The sequence below is a fragment of the Ursus arctos genome, unplaced genomic scaffold (assembly GCF_023065955.2).
Source record: "Ursus arctos isolate Adak ecotype North America unplaced genomic scaffold, UrsArc2.0 scaffold_20, whole genome shotgun sequence".
NCBI classification, from domain to species: domain Eukaryota; kingdom Metazoa; phylum Chordata; class Mammalia; order Carnivora; family Ursidae; genus Ursus; species Ursus arctos.
The window spans coordinates 38,970,217-38,987,605 of NW_026622875.1; the positions used below are offsets into that span (position 1 = coordinate 38,970,217).

Consider the following 17,389-nt stretch of genomic DNA (forward strand, 5'->3'; position numbering starts at 1 on the left):
GAAAGAAGTAAAGAGAAAGAGAAAAAAGAAAGAAAGAGATAAAGAAAAAGAAAGAGAGAAAGAAAGAAGAAAGAAAGAGAGAGAAAGAAGCTGGAAAAAGCAAGCAAATGGATTCTCCCCTAGCTTCTCTAAAAGGAACACAGCACTCTGATTTTTAGCCTACGGAGATTTCTGACCTGTGTGAGACAACAAATTTGTGTTATTTTAAGCCAAAAAGTTTGCTGTAATTTGCAAAAAGAACTAATACTAATTAGCAAAAAGAACTTCCTACTCTCTCTGCTTCACCTTTTTCCCTTCTTTTGGCCTCAAAACTGCAATCCAGATAATCCTTCAAAAATGTAAGTCACAAGAAGTCACCCTTCTGCTTAAAATCTTCCAATAGTTTTTGATCTCGGGCAGTGTGAGAAGTCCTCCCTAGGAACACCTCACCTCTCTGATGTCATGTGCTAGTTTCCCTTTTGGTTGATTCCTGCCACACTGCCTCCATGCTGTTTCTGTATGAATCCAGACATGAATCCAGCCTCCACACTTTTCCTTTTATCTCAATCAGTCCAAATCTCCAAGGCTCACATCCTTCAGGTTTTTTTCCTCAAATGTTATTTCTCAAGAAGACTAAGCCTGAATATTCCATCCAAAATTTTGACACCCCATCCCAACACTCACTATCCTTTCCCTCCCCTTAATGTTTGTCTTCAGTACTTTTTACCGAACATAATATATATCTTATTTATGTTTATTGCCCATTACCAAGAAAGCTAGAATTTGTGCGTTCACTATTGCTGCATCCCCAGCAGTTGGGACACTACCTGGCACGTATCAGGCATTTCATAAATATTTGCTGAATAAATCAATGAACCATGTGAGGACTCCTGGAATGGTAAAGCTACGATTTAAAAAAAAAAAAAGGAAAATAGGAAATAAGGGGGTAAAAACCAAACCCAGTAAACTACATGACTGCATCAAAAGATGAAAACATTCTGGAGACGCAAAAAACTGGTAAACTGTTTTTCAATAAAGAACTCAACACAAAACGCCAGCATTTTCTCAGCATTTCTTCCCAAAACGCTTGTACCTGCCAACCAGGTCCAGGCACAAAAATATTTTGCCTTTCTAAAAAAAACTGGTTCTGGCGTAGCAAACCTGTGACCAAGTCGGTACGCAGGAAAGGTACGGAAATGAAAAGGCGCCGAGCCGCCCGCGCTCCCCTCCCCTCCTTAGCCCCCCAGCTCCCCACCCTCTGACCCTTCCTTAGGGCAAAATCCCTCGGAGCCGGGGCCTGCGGAGGCTCGAGCCCGAAGACGGGGCGCGCGCCCCCACCCGCGAAGCCCTGACAGCACGAACGTCTTATGTGGTGCTGGGGCAGCGTCGCGAGGCTGTGTCAGAGCGTCTCGGGGGTCCATTCTAGTGGGATAAGGGGGATGGATAGCGCCGCACTGGGGAACCCGCCGCAACTCCTCAGATGAGGAGCCTGTGGTACGTAAAGCGGTTCCCTGTACCGCAAGACACAAACCTGGAAACCTCCGCAGGCTCCAAGACAGCAGCGCTCTGGCAGAGCGGCTCCGCGACCAGCTTTGGCCACCTGAGCCCCGCCCCCAACTTGCCTCCTCCGGGGGCAGAGCGGCCTTGGACGCTGGCCGGCCGAGGCCTAGCCGAAGACTCTCGCCCTTTGAGCCGCCCCTGCCTCTCAAACTCAAATCCTGAGGACCAGGGGGCGGGAAATAGGGGAGGCTGCGCCCAATCCCGGCCGAACTCCGCCCACCGGACTCGCTGCCGGAACTACATGTCCCATGAGGCTGTGGGAGCCTCAGCTTTCCACCGGAAAGAGGCTCGCCGCTGTGGGGGAGGAGCCCAAAAGGGATTGTGGGAGAAAGGCTCTTTCCTTTCCGTCCGGCGGCAGCCATCAGGTAGGCTGTGCTGGTGGGATTCGCTCTTGCATCCGCCGCTCATCTCCTTTAGTCTCAGCCATCCAGACTCGGGGACCCTGCGTCCTCGGAACTCCTCCTGCCTCCTGTGCGGCGCGAGTTCGATCAGGATGCGGGGCTGCGCGGACGTGGAGAGGCGGCCCCCGGGGCGGGCTGGGGTGGTGATGTGATGGCGGCGCGAATTCGAGCGGGGCCTGGAGCGTGAAGGAAAAGGAAACATGGGGCTGAGGGATGGAAGGCCGGGCCTAGAGGGTCCTAAAGCAGGGCCTGTGGATTGGGTGCAGTAAGGGATTTTTTCCTCGAGAGTTATCCTTCAGTGGTAACGACTACAGCACCTTCCTCTGTGGTATCGGCGCGGTCTTTTTGCAGGCCAGGCTCTTGAGGACGCCGCCTGCCGCATTCATGAGCCCTCCTCAATGCCCGAGTCTAGCGCCATTCATTCATCCAACAAAAATGTACCGAGACCCACCCTACGCTGCTGCGCGCTGGGGTCGCAGAGGTGACAGTGCTGCTTTCCTAGGGCGCAGCTGTTCGCAGCGGTTCCCGAAGAGCCATTTTCAGCGTCATTGGTTTCCTTGTGGCTGGTGGGGAACTAAGATGGACGGACGCGATCGTCTCATATTCTAAATGCATGATGTTTTTTAGCTCAAAGGTAGGCCAAGATGGGCGCTTACAAGTACATCCAGGAGTTATGGAGGAAGAAGCAGTCCGATGTAATGCGCTTTCTTCTCAGGGTGCGCTGCTGGCAGTACCGCCAGCTCTCTGCGCTCCACAGGGCCCCCCGCCCAACCCGGCCTGATAAAGCGCGCAGGCTGGGGTACAAGGCCAAGCAAGGTGAGTAGTCTCTGCATGGATGCTTGGATAAAACTGTGTTCTTGGGGAAATGCTAGAAAACTGGTAATTAGAGGTACTATGGCCCCAACATCTCAGTGTGGAGTGGGAATGAGACGTTATTCTTCCTGTATCATAAAGTACTCGGAAAAACACTGGAATGCGTTTGTTTTTAGAGTAAGTCTTAAATGGGCATTTATGTTACCTTCAGATATATAATATTTGGCTTATTGTCCAAAATATATTCGACATTGCAGCATTTAGTAGCAAGTTACTCAGTCTTCATCCGTACAGCTTTTGTAAGACGACTGTAAATTTGTTTGTATAGGTTATGTCATATATCGGATTCGTGTGCGTCGTGGTGGCCGCAAACGCCCAGTTCCTAAGGGTGCTACCTACGGCAAGCCTGTCCATCATGGTGTTAACCAGCTAAAGTTTGCCCGAAGCCTTCAGTCTGTTGCAGAGGTAAGTGATTTTTCAGTAGCAGTTGTATCAGTCACCTCTTGGAGATGGTGAAGAAGGATTTGAGCACATTTTCTGATTGTTAACTTGTACCTAGGTGAGCCCTCCTGTGTTTAAAATGGGGTTTGTGATTTTCACTTCAGTAGTCTTAGTAAAAAGTGTTGCTGTCAAAGTCTTAGTCTTTGTTACTAATCTGTCTTTGCTTGTGTATAATGGAAAGTGTTTTATGGTTAGTGTAAACCTTGGAACCTAAGCTTTTGAAGGGCAGTAACCTTTGTCTTGAAGAGCACATCTCTTCAGGTTACAGAAGCTGTGCATTTATTCATATGGCTAATTTTCGATGTTCAGTTGTAAATTGTCTTTCTGGGTTAGTAAATGAAGCTGTGCTTTGTCCCAGAGGTTAATAAACATGGGTTTGTTGACTTCTGTAAACTAAAAATGATTTATTTTTGTTTTTAAAAGGCAAAGATGACATACTCTAAAGAGACCATTGTGGCCTGCAAAGCCTAAAATAATATGCTAAATATTATTAAAGTTTTGTATGAAAAGTTTGCCGATCCCTCAGTTGTATTAGAAAAGGACTAGGTTCCTAAATTCTGTTAGTCAGATACTAATATTTGTGTCATGGTCAGGGAGAGGATGATAATAGGCAGTGGTTTCAAATCAGAATGTTTTCATGTGTTTGTAGTAAGTCTCATCGTATTTGGGGTCCTAGCTTCTGGGAAGATGCTTAGTAAATATTTAAGTAGTTAGGTGAATAGCCTTAGTCTCTTGTCTAGTGTGGTAAACAAAAAAGGAATTCTTACTTCCTAATTTCCTACTATGGGAAATGGAGGCTGACCTTGTTTCCCGTTCTAGGAGCGAGCTGGACGCCACTGCGGGGCTCTGAGAGTCTTGAATTCTTACTGGGTTGGCGAAGATTCTACATACAAATTCTTTGAGGTTATCCTCATTGATCCATTCCATAAAGCTATCAGAAGAAATCCTGATACCCAGTGGATCACCAAACCAGTCCACAAGCACAGGGAGATGCGAGGGCTGACATCTGCAGGCCGCAAGAGCCGTGGCCTTGGAAAGGGTCACAAGTTCCACCACACTATTGGTGGTTCTCGCCGTGCGGCATGGAGAAGACGCAATACTCTCCAACTCCACCGTTACCGCTAATATAAGTAATGTTTGTAAAATTCTTACCTAATAAACAATTTAGGACAGTCATGTCTGCTTAAAAGTGTTCTTTAATTTGTCTGTTAAATTTAGTTGTCTGCAGATTGTTCCATGAATGCATTGTCAAATTATGAAAGTTAAAGTGCAATAATGTTTGAAGACTATAAGTAATGGTGTATCTTGTTTCTAATAAGATAAACGCTTTTGTCTTTGTTTTATCTTATTAGGGAGTTTATATGTCCGTGTTGAAGATGCTGTTTGGTATAATAGGTGTAAAATAAATTCTGTAAAAGTGGAATGCAGAAGCTAGCCATGTAGATTTGTTGGTGCATGTAATGAAACCTACAGCTTCATTGGGGTGATGTAATGCTCTGGTTTACTCTCAAATAGCTGTTATTAGGGGTTTGGAAAGAAAGCTTTTAAAACTGGGTTTTGCTTGGAAATGTGTGAAGAATATTCTAATCTTAATCATGATCACATGAAGAACAGTGTTACCTAGGAACCACATTTTTAGGTTGAATTAAATATTCCATTTATGTAACTGCTGTTTTGGAAAGAATACTTTAAAAGAAAGCCACCATTTTTTTAAAGAAAATTGAACAAACCTACCTGTTACAGGAGGAGTCTCTTAAAAATGAAAATAAATCCTGCTTAACCAAAGCAAAATTGCCTTGGTCTCCACAGTGCAAATGTGGAGGTTCCTGGTTCTATCCCACGACTTGGGGGATCTGTAGAATACTGAGTTTCCTATAAAGCAGTCAGTCAGTGGTTTTACTCTGGTCTATGAAAACTGATGGAAATTGAACATTAGGTAAATGAGAAGACTAAGATTTTTAAGCTAGTAACCAATGCTAGAAGTGGGAAACTGGAGGCCATCAGATAACCTTTTAAGTGTGAGGATAAAAAATTAAAGTTGACTTTGATCAGAATTTTAAATACTTTATCCATGGTCTTTATGACCATTATGAATCCACTAGCCACCGTGGGGGGGGGGCGGATAGGGTTGGCTTTAGAAGTACATCATTGCTCATTCCAAGTCCTAAATCATCTTGGGTCAACTCACTTATCCATTCCCATAGGCTATTGAGAAAAGTCATGTAGTTGGTGTCAGTACAAGTCTGTAGTTTCCAATCTAGTCCTTAACGTGTTATCCACAGTCATTTTTCTTATCCTTACTCAAAGCCCTCAAAATCTTTGCCATTCCATAAACTTGGCAGCCCATCAATTGTGCCCACCTTGATGTTAAGTATATCATGATTCTGTTTCCATTCTGTCAGTAGACAAGGTTTCTGTTTCCCAGGGTGAATTCGAGTGTGTAGGAAATACAAGAGAGGAATTGCCCCAATTTTAAGTTTGCTGACAATCCGTAGTTTGAGTTCAAAAGCTAATTGCTGGTTTCCTTGAGCCAGTTTTTACATTTTTTCAGGGGTCTTAGGCTCAGTTAAATGATTTCCAGAAAAAGGCTCAAAACCTCTTGAGACCTAATTCCTTCCCACTCAAAAAGAGATCCTAAACCATATATTTTGTGTGTAGAGGTTGTTTCAACTAAACGAATAAATGCTTAAACTAAAACGGACCTGTTATCTTTTGTCGTCTAATACTAAAAAGCCAAATACCCTAACCTACAATAAATTGTAACAGCAGAAACAGTCACTTTGAGAGAAAATAAAATGTATAGTACTTAGTCTTGAGAATTTTTTCTCTTGGTTCTTTGGTTCTTGCATGAATTAGAAAAACCCATTTAAATGTTTTTCAAACCGAATGCGAAATTTCGGAAGGAGAGGAGGGGGAGGCTTCAGGCTAAAGGTTGGTGTTCAAGGGCTGGCTTCTGTTCTTGCTACCTTATAGTTTGCTCTCCATACTGTAGCTATTTAAGTGTTGTCATTCCAGTGCTGGAAGCTGAAATCATAGCTTCCGTGATCTTTATACTCTTAACCACCACTGGGCTCGTGTCCTGCTCTCATTGGATACTGCAGCTTCCTTGCTGTTCCTCAGACAGGCTACACACTCTCCTAATGCCTTTAGGATGGGAAAACTCCCAGATCTTAAATGTCACCTTAGAGGCTTTCCCTGACAAAGCATCAAGCTGTTGCTGTTTGCATTAATATTTCTAGATCAATGTGATTAAAACATAAATCAATTAAAATTTTCTTTAGAAATAGAGCTATTGGTTTCTCACAACCCCACAAGTGCAGGTACTAATAAACCTTTTGCTGGTGAGCACACAAAGATGAAGCAACTTGCTCAAGGTCACAAAGTGGCTGTCTGAATTCATATCCTCCCGATAAGATTCAGTTAAAATTTTGACTAGGTAATACATTGACATGGCTAAAAATTCAAAAGGTACAATTAGGGTTGACAGTCGCCCTTCAGAAAAAGTCTCTTCAGGTCCCCTCTGGAGGCAATCAATCTGATCAGTTTTTTGGATTTTCATCAGGAAATTCTTTCATACGTGTACAAAAAAGCCATACTTCTTTACCCAAATGTTAATATATTGTTGATTTTTTCATTTAGTTACATATCTCAGAGCTTATTCTATATCACTTCCTGAAGAGCTGCCTCATTCTTTTTTAGGACTGCATGGTATTTCATCACGGTTGCATTATAATTTGATGTGGCCTCTTCTGATGAACATTTAAAATTATTTCTAATCTGTTGCTTCTACAAAATTTTTTTGTATATATCTCAGTTTATCTGTAGGATAAATTCCTAGAAGTAGAATGGCAGAGTTAAAAACAACGTATTGGCAGAGAGAGTTTGCTCGGCAGTCTGATAGGAAAAATGGTATTCTTACCTAGTTTCATTTTTGTACTTAACAACTGTAGCAGAGGCAAAGCCGTGTGCACACCATAGCCTTTTTTCCCCCCCCTGGACACATACCTAAACTATGTTTTCCTGGACCTTCATACATTTAGGTAGGAGTTTAAAGACATTCTTGCCAGCAGAACGAACGCAAATGATATATTACTTCCTCCAAGACAATCAAGGGTTGGTATGCCAAGGGAGGCAATAATCCAAATAGCATAGCTATGAGGTGGAAGAAAGCTGCTCAATCCCTAACAGACTGGGCAAGTGAGAAAATTTTATGTTAAGCTGCTATGTCAGCTGTGTTTGTTCTTATTTCTAGCCTAGCCTGACCCTAACCAATTCAATAAGTAAAGTTGAGCACAGAACTAGAACAAGTAATCCTAAACTTTGTATGGACAAAAGATCCTGAATAGCCAAAGCAATCTTGAGAAATAACAAAATTGGAGGTATCACAATCCCATTTCAAGATATACTATAAAGCTATAGTAATCAAAATAGTATGGTACTAGCACAAAAACAGACACATAGACTAATGGAACAGAATAGAGAGCTCTGAAATAAACCCACGATTACTTGGTCAATCAAATTATGACAAAGGAGACAAGAACATGCCCTGGTAAAAAGACAGTCTCTTCATCAAATGGTGTTGGGAAAACTGGACAGCAATACCCAAAAGAATGAAAGTAGACCACCATACACAAAATGAACTCAAAATGGATTAAGGACCTAAATATGAGACCTGAAACCATGAAAGTCCTAGAAGAGAGCGCAGGCAGTAATTTCTCTGACATCAGCCATAGCAACATTTTTCTAGATATGTCTCCTCAGGCAAGGGAAGCAAAAGCAAAGATAAACTATTGGGACTACAAAAAAATAAAAAGCTTCTGCACAGCAAAGGAAACAATCAACAAAACTAAAAGATAACCTACAGAATGGAAGAGGCCATGTACAAATGATATATCTGATAAGTGGTTAATATAAAAAATATACAAAGAACTTGTACAGCTCAACACTGAAAAAAACCTAAATAATGCAATTAAAAATGAGCAGAAGACAGGAACAAACATTTCTCCAAAGAAGACACACAGATGTCCAACGGACACATGAAAAGATGCTCAACAACACTCATCATCTAGTAAATGCAAATCAAAACCACAATGAGATACCACTTCATATCTATCAGAATGGCTAAAATTAAAAACACAGGAAATAAGGAGCATTTGGGAGAGTGTGGAGAATGAAGAGCCCTCATGCACTGTTGGTGGGAATGCAAACTGGTGTAGCCACTGTGGAAAACAACATAGAGCTTCCTCAAAAAATTAAAAATAGAATTATCATATGATCCAGAAATTTCAATCCTGGGTAGTTACTCAAAGAAAATGAAAACACTAATTTGAAAAGATATATGCACCCCTATGTTTATTGTAGCATTACTTACAATAGCCAAGATATGGAAGCGGCCCAAGTGTCTATTGATAGATGAATGGATAAAGAAGAGGTGGTATATATAAACACAACGGAATATTACTAGGCCATAAAAAAGAACGAAAGGTTGCCATTTGCAATAACATGGATGGATCTAGAGGGTATAATGCTTTCTTGAACAGGTGATCGAAGCTTCAAAGGATCTTCTGGCTGCACATGCTTGCAGGGACATTTCTACCTCCTTGGCTGTCTTTTGCACCTTGGCACTATCCCTGCACTTGCATTAGCAGGGGGTCATCCTCTCCTTTCTCTCTCGAGCACTTGTCAGTGGCTATTTCACATTTGTGGTTAGTTGTTCTCCACCTGTGGTCAGCTGTGCCCTACTTGTGTGGGTTGTTCCATGCTTGAAGTTGGTTGTTCCCCACTCCTGGTTGTGCGTTCTGTGCTAAGGGCTGGTTGTTCTCTGCTTACGCTTGGTTGTTCCAAATCTGCACTGAATGCCTATGGTTTGCTGGTAATTACAGCCATGCCAAAATCTCCCAATGGTCAGCCTCAGGGTTCCTGATCTCTCTATATATACCCTCCAGATCACTTGTTGATTATAAAAGGATGTAACTCGGGACACCTGGGTGGCTCAGTAGCTAAGCGTCTGCCTTCGGCTCAGGGCCTGATCCCAGAGTCCTGGGATTGAGCCCCGCATCGGGCTCCTCCTCTGGGAGCCTGCTTCTTCCTCTCCTACTCCCCCTGCTTGTGTTCCCTCTCTCGTTGGCTATCTCTCTCTCTGTCAAATAAATAAATAAAATCTTTAAAAAAATAAAAAATAAAAGGATGTAACTCAAGAAAAACCAGGTGGAAGAGTTAGGTAGGGCGAGATCTGGAAGAAAGGCACGCAGCTTCCCTGCCCCCTCCAGGCTGATACCCCCCCCCCTTTTTTTATGTAATCTCTTCACCTGGCTCAGGGCTTGAACTCACAATCCTAAGATTAAGAGTCACATGTCCTACTGACTGAGCCAGCCAGGTGTCCCTGGACTTTCAAACTTCTTCTTCTTCTTTTTTTTTTTTTTTTAAGATTTTTATTTACTTATTTTAGAGAGAAAGGGAATGAGAGAGAGAGAACAAGCAGTAGGGGGTGGGTAGCAGGAGTGGTAGAAGGAGAGAGAGAATCCCAAGCAAACCCCCACGGAGCACGGTGCCCAATGAGGGACTAGATTCCATGACCCCGAGATCATGACCCTGAGTTCATGACCTGAGCTGAAACCAGGAGTCAGATGTGCAACCCACTGAGCCACTCAGGTGCCCCAGACTTTCAAACTTCTTGAACATAATGCTAACAAACAAGAAGTCATGTTTTTTTTCTAATTACAGGAAATTTGAAAGTACAAAAAAATTTTAAAAAATTACCTGAATTCCACCACTTAGAGAGAATCATGTTATCATTTTGGTTTCTCTTGAGGGTTTTTTTTTTAATTAAAAAAGTCATAGAAATTTCACCTTTAATAATGGTGGGATCTATAATTGGTAGAACAGGTAATCTGGACAAGCTCTCCCTCTGAGGAAAACTAGAAAGCTAGAATAAATTTTATATATAATTATATATATATATACACACACACATATGTATATAAAGTAAATAAAGTATATATACACATACACATATAAGTATATAAAGTAAGCACATATGCATACACGTAAGTATATAAAGTATACGTATACTTTATATATATTTATGTATATATAGGCATTGGAACTAACAAGCAGTGAAAACTTACAGAACCCAGATCCAGGAGAACAGGGAGCGTCTGGAGAAGGTGTGGCATTCAGGGTGCTTCCGGAAGGGGTAGCTGAGAAGCAGAGAGGCTGACCAGCACTCTGACAGCCTTGGTGGGCTACAGTGACAAAAATGTAGGGTCCACCAAGAGGTATAGGAGGACGGTCCTGATAAACGTTCTACGCTTTGGGTTGGGAATCCCTAAAATCTATTCTCCACAAAGTAGCAAGAGTGACATTTCTAAAACTTGTCAGATCACGGTACTCCTGCTCAAAAGTCCCCAATGTCTTTCAATCTCAGAGTAAAGGATAAAATAAGGAAAAAAATAAAAAGGACAAAAGGCCTACAAGACTCCTATGCTAGCAGTTTCCACCCTATTTTGAGGTTCAAAGGACCCAATACTCTCTTTTTAAAATTTAAATTCCAGTTAGTTAATATGTAGTGTAATATTAGGTTTGGGTGAACAATTTAGTGATTCAACACTTCCATACAACACCCGGTGCTCCTCACGAGTGGGCTCCTTAATCCCCATCACCTATCGCACCCATCCCCCACCCTCCTCCCCTGTGGTAACCATCAGTTTGTTCTCCATAGTTGAGGTTGTTTCTTGGTTTGCCTCTCTCTCTCTCTTTTTTTTCACATTTGTTTTGTTTCTTAAATTCCACATATGAGTGAAATCATGTGGTATTTTTCTTTCTCTGATGACTTATTTAACTCTGCATAATACTTTCTAGCCCCATCCATGTCATTGCAAATTTCATTCTTTTTTATGGCTGAGTGATATATTCCATTATATATATCTCTATATATCGATATATATATATATATATATATATATATATATATATATATATATATATATATAACACATCTTCTTTATCTATTAATCAGTCGATGGACACTTGAGCTGTTTCCATAATTTGGCTATTGTAGATAATGCTTCTATAAACACTGGGGGTGCATGTATCCCTTTGAATTAGCATTTTCGTATTCTTTGGGTAAATACCTAGTAGTGCAATTGCTGGATTATAGGGTAGTTCTATTTTTAACTTTGAGAAACCTCCATACTGTTTTCCAGAGTGACTGTACCAGTTCGCATTCCCACCAGCAGTGTAAGAGGATTCCCCTTTCTCCACATCCTTGCCAACACCTGTTGTTTCTTGTGTTGTTCTTTTTGGCCATTCTGACAGGTGTGAGATGATATCTCATTGTACTTCTGATTTGCATTTCCCTGATGATAAGTGATGTTGAGCATCTTTTCATGTGTCCGTTGGCCATTTGTATGTCTTCTTTAGAAAAATGTCTATTCATGTCTTCTGCCCATTTTTAATTGGGTTATTTGTTTTTTGGGTCAACACCCTCTTTTTTTTTTTTTTTTTTGAGAGAAGTGCGTGTGCACAAGTGGGGGAGGGGAAAAAGGAGAGGAAGAGAGAGAATCTCAAGTAGTCTCCACACCCAGTATGGAGCCCAATCCAGTTGAGCACAGGGCTCAAGCTCACGACGCTGAGATCTTGACCTGAGCCAAAATCAAGAGTCTGACACCTAACCAATTGAGCCACCTAGGCGCCTCAACACCCTCTTATTATCATAGGAATTTATAATGCCCTTTTTACTATCATAATATGAAATGTATATATAACAACTAATCTACAAATATAATTTCAGAAAAATCAATATAATGCCCAAATTGTAATATAAAGGAAATACAAAAATAATCTATAACAAAACAAAATGTATTTCAATATGTACATTTCTGCATATAACTAGATCAGATGATATAATGAAGTGATAAGATGGCGTTTATACTTGGATGCAGAACGACTGTAAATATAGCCTGATACAGGTTTGTATGCTTTCAGCAACTCGAATACCAGAAACAGTGTTGCCATCAATGATCTGATTTCTGAACAGTTTAAAAAATCTTGGTAAAGTTCCAAACTAGACAAACAACAACCTTCCCTTCATTCACAAAGTAGTTACACTCCTAGAAAATATGGTATATATTAAAACCGTAAAAAAAGTAGTTTGTGTTTGTATGTGAAATGAAGGCTCATATAATAAAATAAAATTTTCTTTCCCCTCTGTCACTGTGGCAAGACATTTGAAAGTTGTGTTAAACACAGGACAATGCTCCATTGAGTGGGACTGTCCCACACAATTGCAGGCTTTCTGGCAGCCTTGGCCTCCATGAAATGCAGGTAGCAGCTCTGCCATCATTGTGACAATGAAAAACACCCACACCAAATTTCAAAATGCCCCCCGAGAGAGAAGAATGCACTCATTGCCTTTGCGTATCACTCTTACCTGGGGCATAGTTAATTCCCTGAGTTCATTTCCCACCGTTTCTCCTGGCTCCTGCCTTTGCAGCTACACTGGCCCCTTGCTGTTCTCAAATACAATTACACGTGCTCCAGCCGCAGGCTCTTTGCAGTGGCTGTTCTCTCTACCTGGAATGTTCTTCCACCAAATTCATGTCTCACTCCCTCACCTCCTTCAGGTCTTTGCTCAAATGTCACCTTCTCAGTGGGATCTTCCTGGACCCTTTATTTAAAATTTAAAATTCCCTCATCCTTGTCCTTAGCATTCCCTCTTCTCCATTTCTCTATTTATTTTATCCCCATAGCAGCACCATCTGACATTCCCCATGTTTTCCTTATTTATTTACTGTTTGTCTGGCCACCTTCACCCCTGGAAGTTGTAAGTCTAGTGCAGTTAGGTTTCTTGTCTGTTTTGTCCACTGAGGCGTTCAATAAATACCAGTGGAAGGGAGGGTAAGGCAAGGGAAAAAGAAAGAGGGAAAAGAAGGAGAGGGGGGAAAGAAGGAGAGGGAGAGAGTGAGGGAAGGAAGTGGGGAACAAGAGTGGGCTTCCAAAAAGTAGTGAAGCGGTAGGAGACCCAGATCCGTCTTCTCGCCCTCAACTACCCAGTGAGTTCAGAAATGCATTGGCTGTTGCTTTCTTGCCCAAAAGACTGTCTCATTTTTCCTTCTTCTGGGAACTGGGCAGAGACAGAGTTTTCTATCCGGTGTTTATCTGGCACTATAATACTAGTTATTAGTCAGTGCATTAGTCAGTGGAATCTACCCCTGTTTTTTAAAGTTGTTGTAAATGGAGAGGTTACTTTTGAGGTGAGAGTTGGTAAGAACCTCTATGAGCCGTATTACCCTGAAGCCAATAGACTACAGATGGCTGGAAAGGAACATGGCTTAGAGCCCTTGATCTCTTTATAATGTGGTGCATTTATGGACCTGAAAACTCACAACTAAATGGAAACATCAGACGTGATTATGGATACAGAAGACTTTTCAAGGGATGTTTTGAGTTAGTCACAGGAAGCAGGCTTTAATAATAGCTGTTGTGAGAATGCCTATAAAACAGGGCTAAATAAACAGGTGTTTAATAAACAAAGAAATCACACAATGAGATTCCAGTCATTTGTATAAACTGCTATACCAAATGATATCTGGAGGTGCCTGTCTTCACCTGCAGTTTCATGAGCTGAAGTGTACATGTTTAACAAACAAGCCCACAGAAGGATTACATATGAAATAGTTTCCATTGTTTTAGATAGAAATGGAGAAGATTGCAGGTGCTGCTCATTGGAAACAGAAGGAATTAGTAGTGTGTTCCACTCTTGCTTCTTGCTCCAAAGCAGGGTTTTGTTTGGGTTTTTTTCCTATGATAGAAGTCAGTAATATGAACATTAATGGGATTGTTCCGTCTGTTTCTGTGGTAGACAGAACAATGGCCTTTCTGAAGATGTCCATGTCCTGAATCCTGTGATATTTATACCTGAATCCTGTGATATTTATATATTAAGTTAAAAAGCAAAGGGGAATTAAGGTTGCAGATGAAATTAAGGTTGCTAAGCAGCCAACCTTGAAATGGGGAGATTATCTGGTAGGCTCAATGTAATCACGAGGGTCCTTTAAATATGAGAGGGAAGCAGAAGAGCATGAGTGTCAGAGATGGGCACATGAGAAGGATTTGATTTGACACAGTTGACTTTGAAGATGGAAGGGGAAGACAGCCAAAGAATGTGAGCAGCCTCCTAAAGCTTTTGGCAAAGGCAAGAAAACAGATTCTCCCCAAGAGCCTCCAGAGACGAATGCAGCCCTGCTAATACTTCGATTTTAGAGTAGTGAGACCTTGGTTGGACTTCCGACCTATAGAACTGTAAGATAATAAATATGCATTGTGTTAAAGCACTAAGTTTGTGGTAATGCGTTATAGCAGCAATAAGAAACTAATACAGTATTGTTCTGCTGTCTGCATTTGTCATTTAACCTTACCCACAGAAGTTTCCCACTGTTTCTCCTACTCCACACCTACAGATCTCTAGTTCTCCTTTCTGTTGTCAGTTTGTGAATCACTAGTGGCTCTCAATGGGGGCAATTTTTCTCCCCCTCCCCCCAACCAGGGGACATTTGTCAATGTCTGGAGACTTTGGGCGGGGAGGTTTGGTACTGTTATTCAGTGGGTAGGAGCCAGGGATGATGTTAAACACCCTATAATGCACAGGACAACCATCCACAACAGGATTATCCAGCCCAAAATGTCAATAGCACCACTCTTGGGAAATATCTGCTCTACACACATATCAGCTTATAAAATACATAGGGTTAAGGGGACAATTGCCCACATTCAATGAGTTTTTTTTTTTAAGATTTTATTTATTTATTCATTCGACAGAGATAGAGACAGCCAGCAAGAGAGGGAACACAAGCAGGGGGAGTGGGAGAGGAAGAAGCAGGCTCATAGTGGAAGAGCCTGATGTGGGGCTTGATCCCATAACGCCGGGATCACGCCCTGAGCGTGAAGGCAGATGCTTAACCGCTGTGCCACCCAGGTGCCCCCCTCAATGAGTTTTTGAATCCTCCCTCTCCCATCTCTTCCCCCTTGCCTTCTACCCCTCTCTGGACATCCCAGCCCTTACTTTTTTTGGTCTTGTTTTCTTTACACCATGAATTCTCAAAGGGGCACCGCCCCCCCAGGAAGTGAAAATTGTTTTTTAAGGGGCAAAAATACAGATGGTACAATAGTTTGTGGTCCTTCAAAACTCAATCCCACCTGAAAAACTCCTGTTCGTCCTTTAGGGAGCATTTAAGTTTTTTTTTTTTTCCCTTAGGTGGGTGATAATGAAAAAAAAATTGAGAAACATGCTTTACACTAAACCGTGTTATTAATCACTTCCAAAGATGGTCTTTTCTTCTGACCTTTTCTGTCAGATTTAAGGGGAACTTACTCATAAGCTGTTAGAGTAGTTGTGTTGTTTAGCAAAGAACATTAATGAACAAATGTTTTTGCAAGCTAGTAAATTCATTTTTAAATTTGCATGCTTATGAATTTTTAAAAATGTCCTTAAAAATGATGTAAAAAATTATTGTTCAACTGCTAACATCTGGTTTAAGATGTTTTGCCCTGCTTTTACTTATTCCTTCATTTTTCCTAGGACAGGTCATTAATTTGAAGAAGGAAAATCTAGTGGCGTGGCTCAGTCATGAATATATAGCCACAAATAATAAAAATTCTAAAATAGAAAATGTTTAGTTTCACACCACATAATACTTTTTCACTTTTGTTAAGTCATGCTTCCAAGTGGTTAATAAGGTGTATACTAGCAGCTTAATAAATATTTGTATGAGAATACAATTTTTTGCCTTTTGAAATTTGCATATTCATATTACAAATATTAACAAGGCTTATGAGACGTTTCTAAATCCAGCTCATCAGAGAATGGCAATGACCCGACTTTGATATTAATCCAAAAGAAATGGGGAGGGTTTGTGTGTGCGCGTTTATCATTTGTTCCTTCCTCCCTTCCATCATTTATGTGCAGAAACTTTTTTCCACGAAGGAAAACTAAACATCTTCTCACCTTTCCTTGCCCCCAAACAAAGCACTCCAACAAACCAAAACCAAACACCAAATGTAATTGTATCCTTATGTGTTGTCCTGGGTATAAAGTAAGAAGGAAACATCCGTCCTAGGCAGCTGTGGGCCATGCTGTCATAATGACATGTCTTTTATGATATTGGTTCTTCGAATGATTAAACGATTATTCAGTGATTTGAATGATGTCATTCTGTTGCAGTTCCTCTGGCTATTTTGCTTTCATACTGCAAATGTGTTAAAAATTTAAGTCCCAGCTCAAACTTTTATTTATGCTGAGATCAGCCTTGTGGATTGCCTCGTTATACAGTGCCCTCAGGGTGGCACTTCTAGGCAAGCAGCCAGCGCTCTCGGGTCAGCAGGAACTCTTTCAGCTCAATTTATAAAGCAAAAGAAAGGGATCTGGTTGACCTATAAGGATCAACTCTGCAAGAATTAATGCTAACCACAATGGTGATTATTCACAGCTTGCCCATCTTCCTGAGAAAATACAATATCCTTCAGAGATTTTTTGTTCCTCCTTAAATGAAAGCATCCATTTTCTCTGTAGTTTGGAAAAAAAAAAAATCCAAAGAATACTGGAAGACTTCGTATGTGATAGATTTTTTAGAATCTATAAAGGATTGCTGAAGGGATCCGTGTAATACATGATTTCTGAATCTTGAAGGGATGACAAGGGAAAGCAGTGGTGATAGGCTGCTTTCCCATCTCACTCACCCACTCTTTTTCCCTCTCTACTTTGAAGGTGATCTTAAAGATTTCTCAGTTCTTCAGGTTGTTTTCACATGTTGTGCAAACAAAGATGAACTGTGCGCAGTCAGCATTCCAAGAGTAGAATGCAGCCTCTCTACTGCTTACCAAACCTTTTCTACTCACCAGTCCATAAACTCAAAACTAGCTGAGAGCTTAGTTTTTCCTTTCCTCGTTTTACCTGCGTCACTTCGTGGTGTCTGTGTTGGTTCTCTATTGCTTCTATAACAAGTTACCACAAATTCAGCATCATATCACAACCAAAATTTATTCATTTATAGGTCTGGAGGTCAGAAGTCCAAAATGGATTTCTCTGGGCTAAAATCCAGGCATTCGTAGGGCTGCATTCTTTTCGGGAAGCTCTAGGG

At 41.3% G+C, this 17,389-nt stretch overlaps 2 protein-coding genes across 8 annotated transcripts in view; one reads left to right on the forward strand and one right to left on the reverse strand.

Moving 5' to 3' along the window:
* Positions 1-1,738, reverse strand: part of NKIRAS1 (NFKB inhibitor interacting Ras like 1) — a 34,957-nt gene extending 33,219 nt beyond the window's left edge. For 3 of the 7 annotated variants that reach the window (XR_003315556.4, XR_008960616.1, XM_026496923.3), the window contains exon 1: positions 1,511-1,690. The gene's annotated coding sequence lies outside the window, so the exon portion shown is untranslated. Of the gene's footprint in view, positions 1-1,510 lie in introns of all 7 variants that reach the window. The other 4 variants (XM_026496924.4, XM_048216141.2, XR_008960617.1 and 1 more) reach the window with 3 other exon arrangements.
* An 85-nt stretch (positions 1,739-1,823) lies between these two features.
* On the forward strand, positions 1,824-6,073 carry RPL15 (ribosomal protein L15). Its single transcript, XM_026496918.4, has 4 exons — positions 1,824-1,904; positions 2,568-2,756; positions 3,082-3,218; positions 4,074-6,073. Exons 2-4 carry the CDS (start codon positions 2,585-2,587, stop codon positions 4,377-4,379), a joined length of 615 nt encoding a protein of 204 aa, XP_026352703.1. The 5' UTR covers positions 1,824-1,904; positions 2,568-2,584; the 3' UTR covers positions 4,380-6,073.
* Positions 6,074-17,389: the final 11,316 nt, after the last annotated feature.

Excerpts from the sequence above, each read along its gene's own strand:
- RPL15 (XM_026496918.4), top strand. The coding sequence starts at position 2,585 with ATGGGCGCTTACAAGTACATCCAGGAGTTATGGAGGAAGAAGCAGTCC. Across the intron at positions 2,757-3,081 it reads GGGGTACAAGGCCAAGCAAG|GTTATGTCATATATCGGATT; the intron begins GTGAGTAGTCTC and ends TTGTTTGTATAG. Across the intron at positions 3,219-4,073 it reads GCCTTCAGTCTGTTGCAGAG|GAGCGAGCTGGACGCCACTG; the intron begins GTAAGTGATTTT and ends TTCCCGTTCTAG.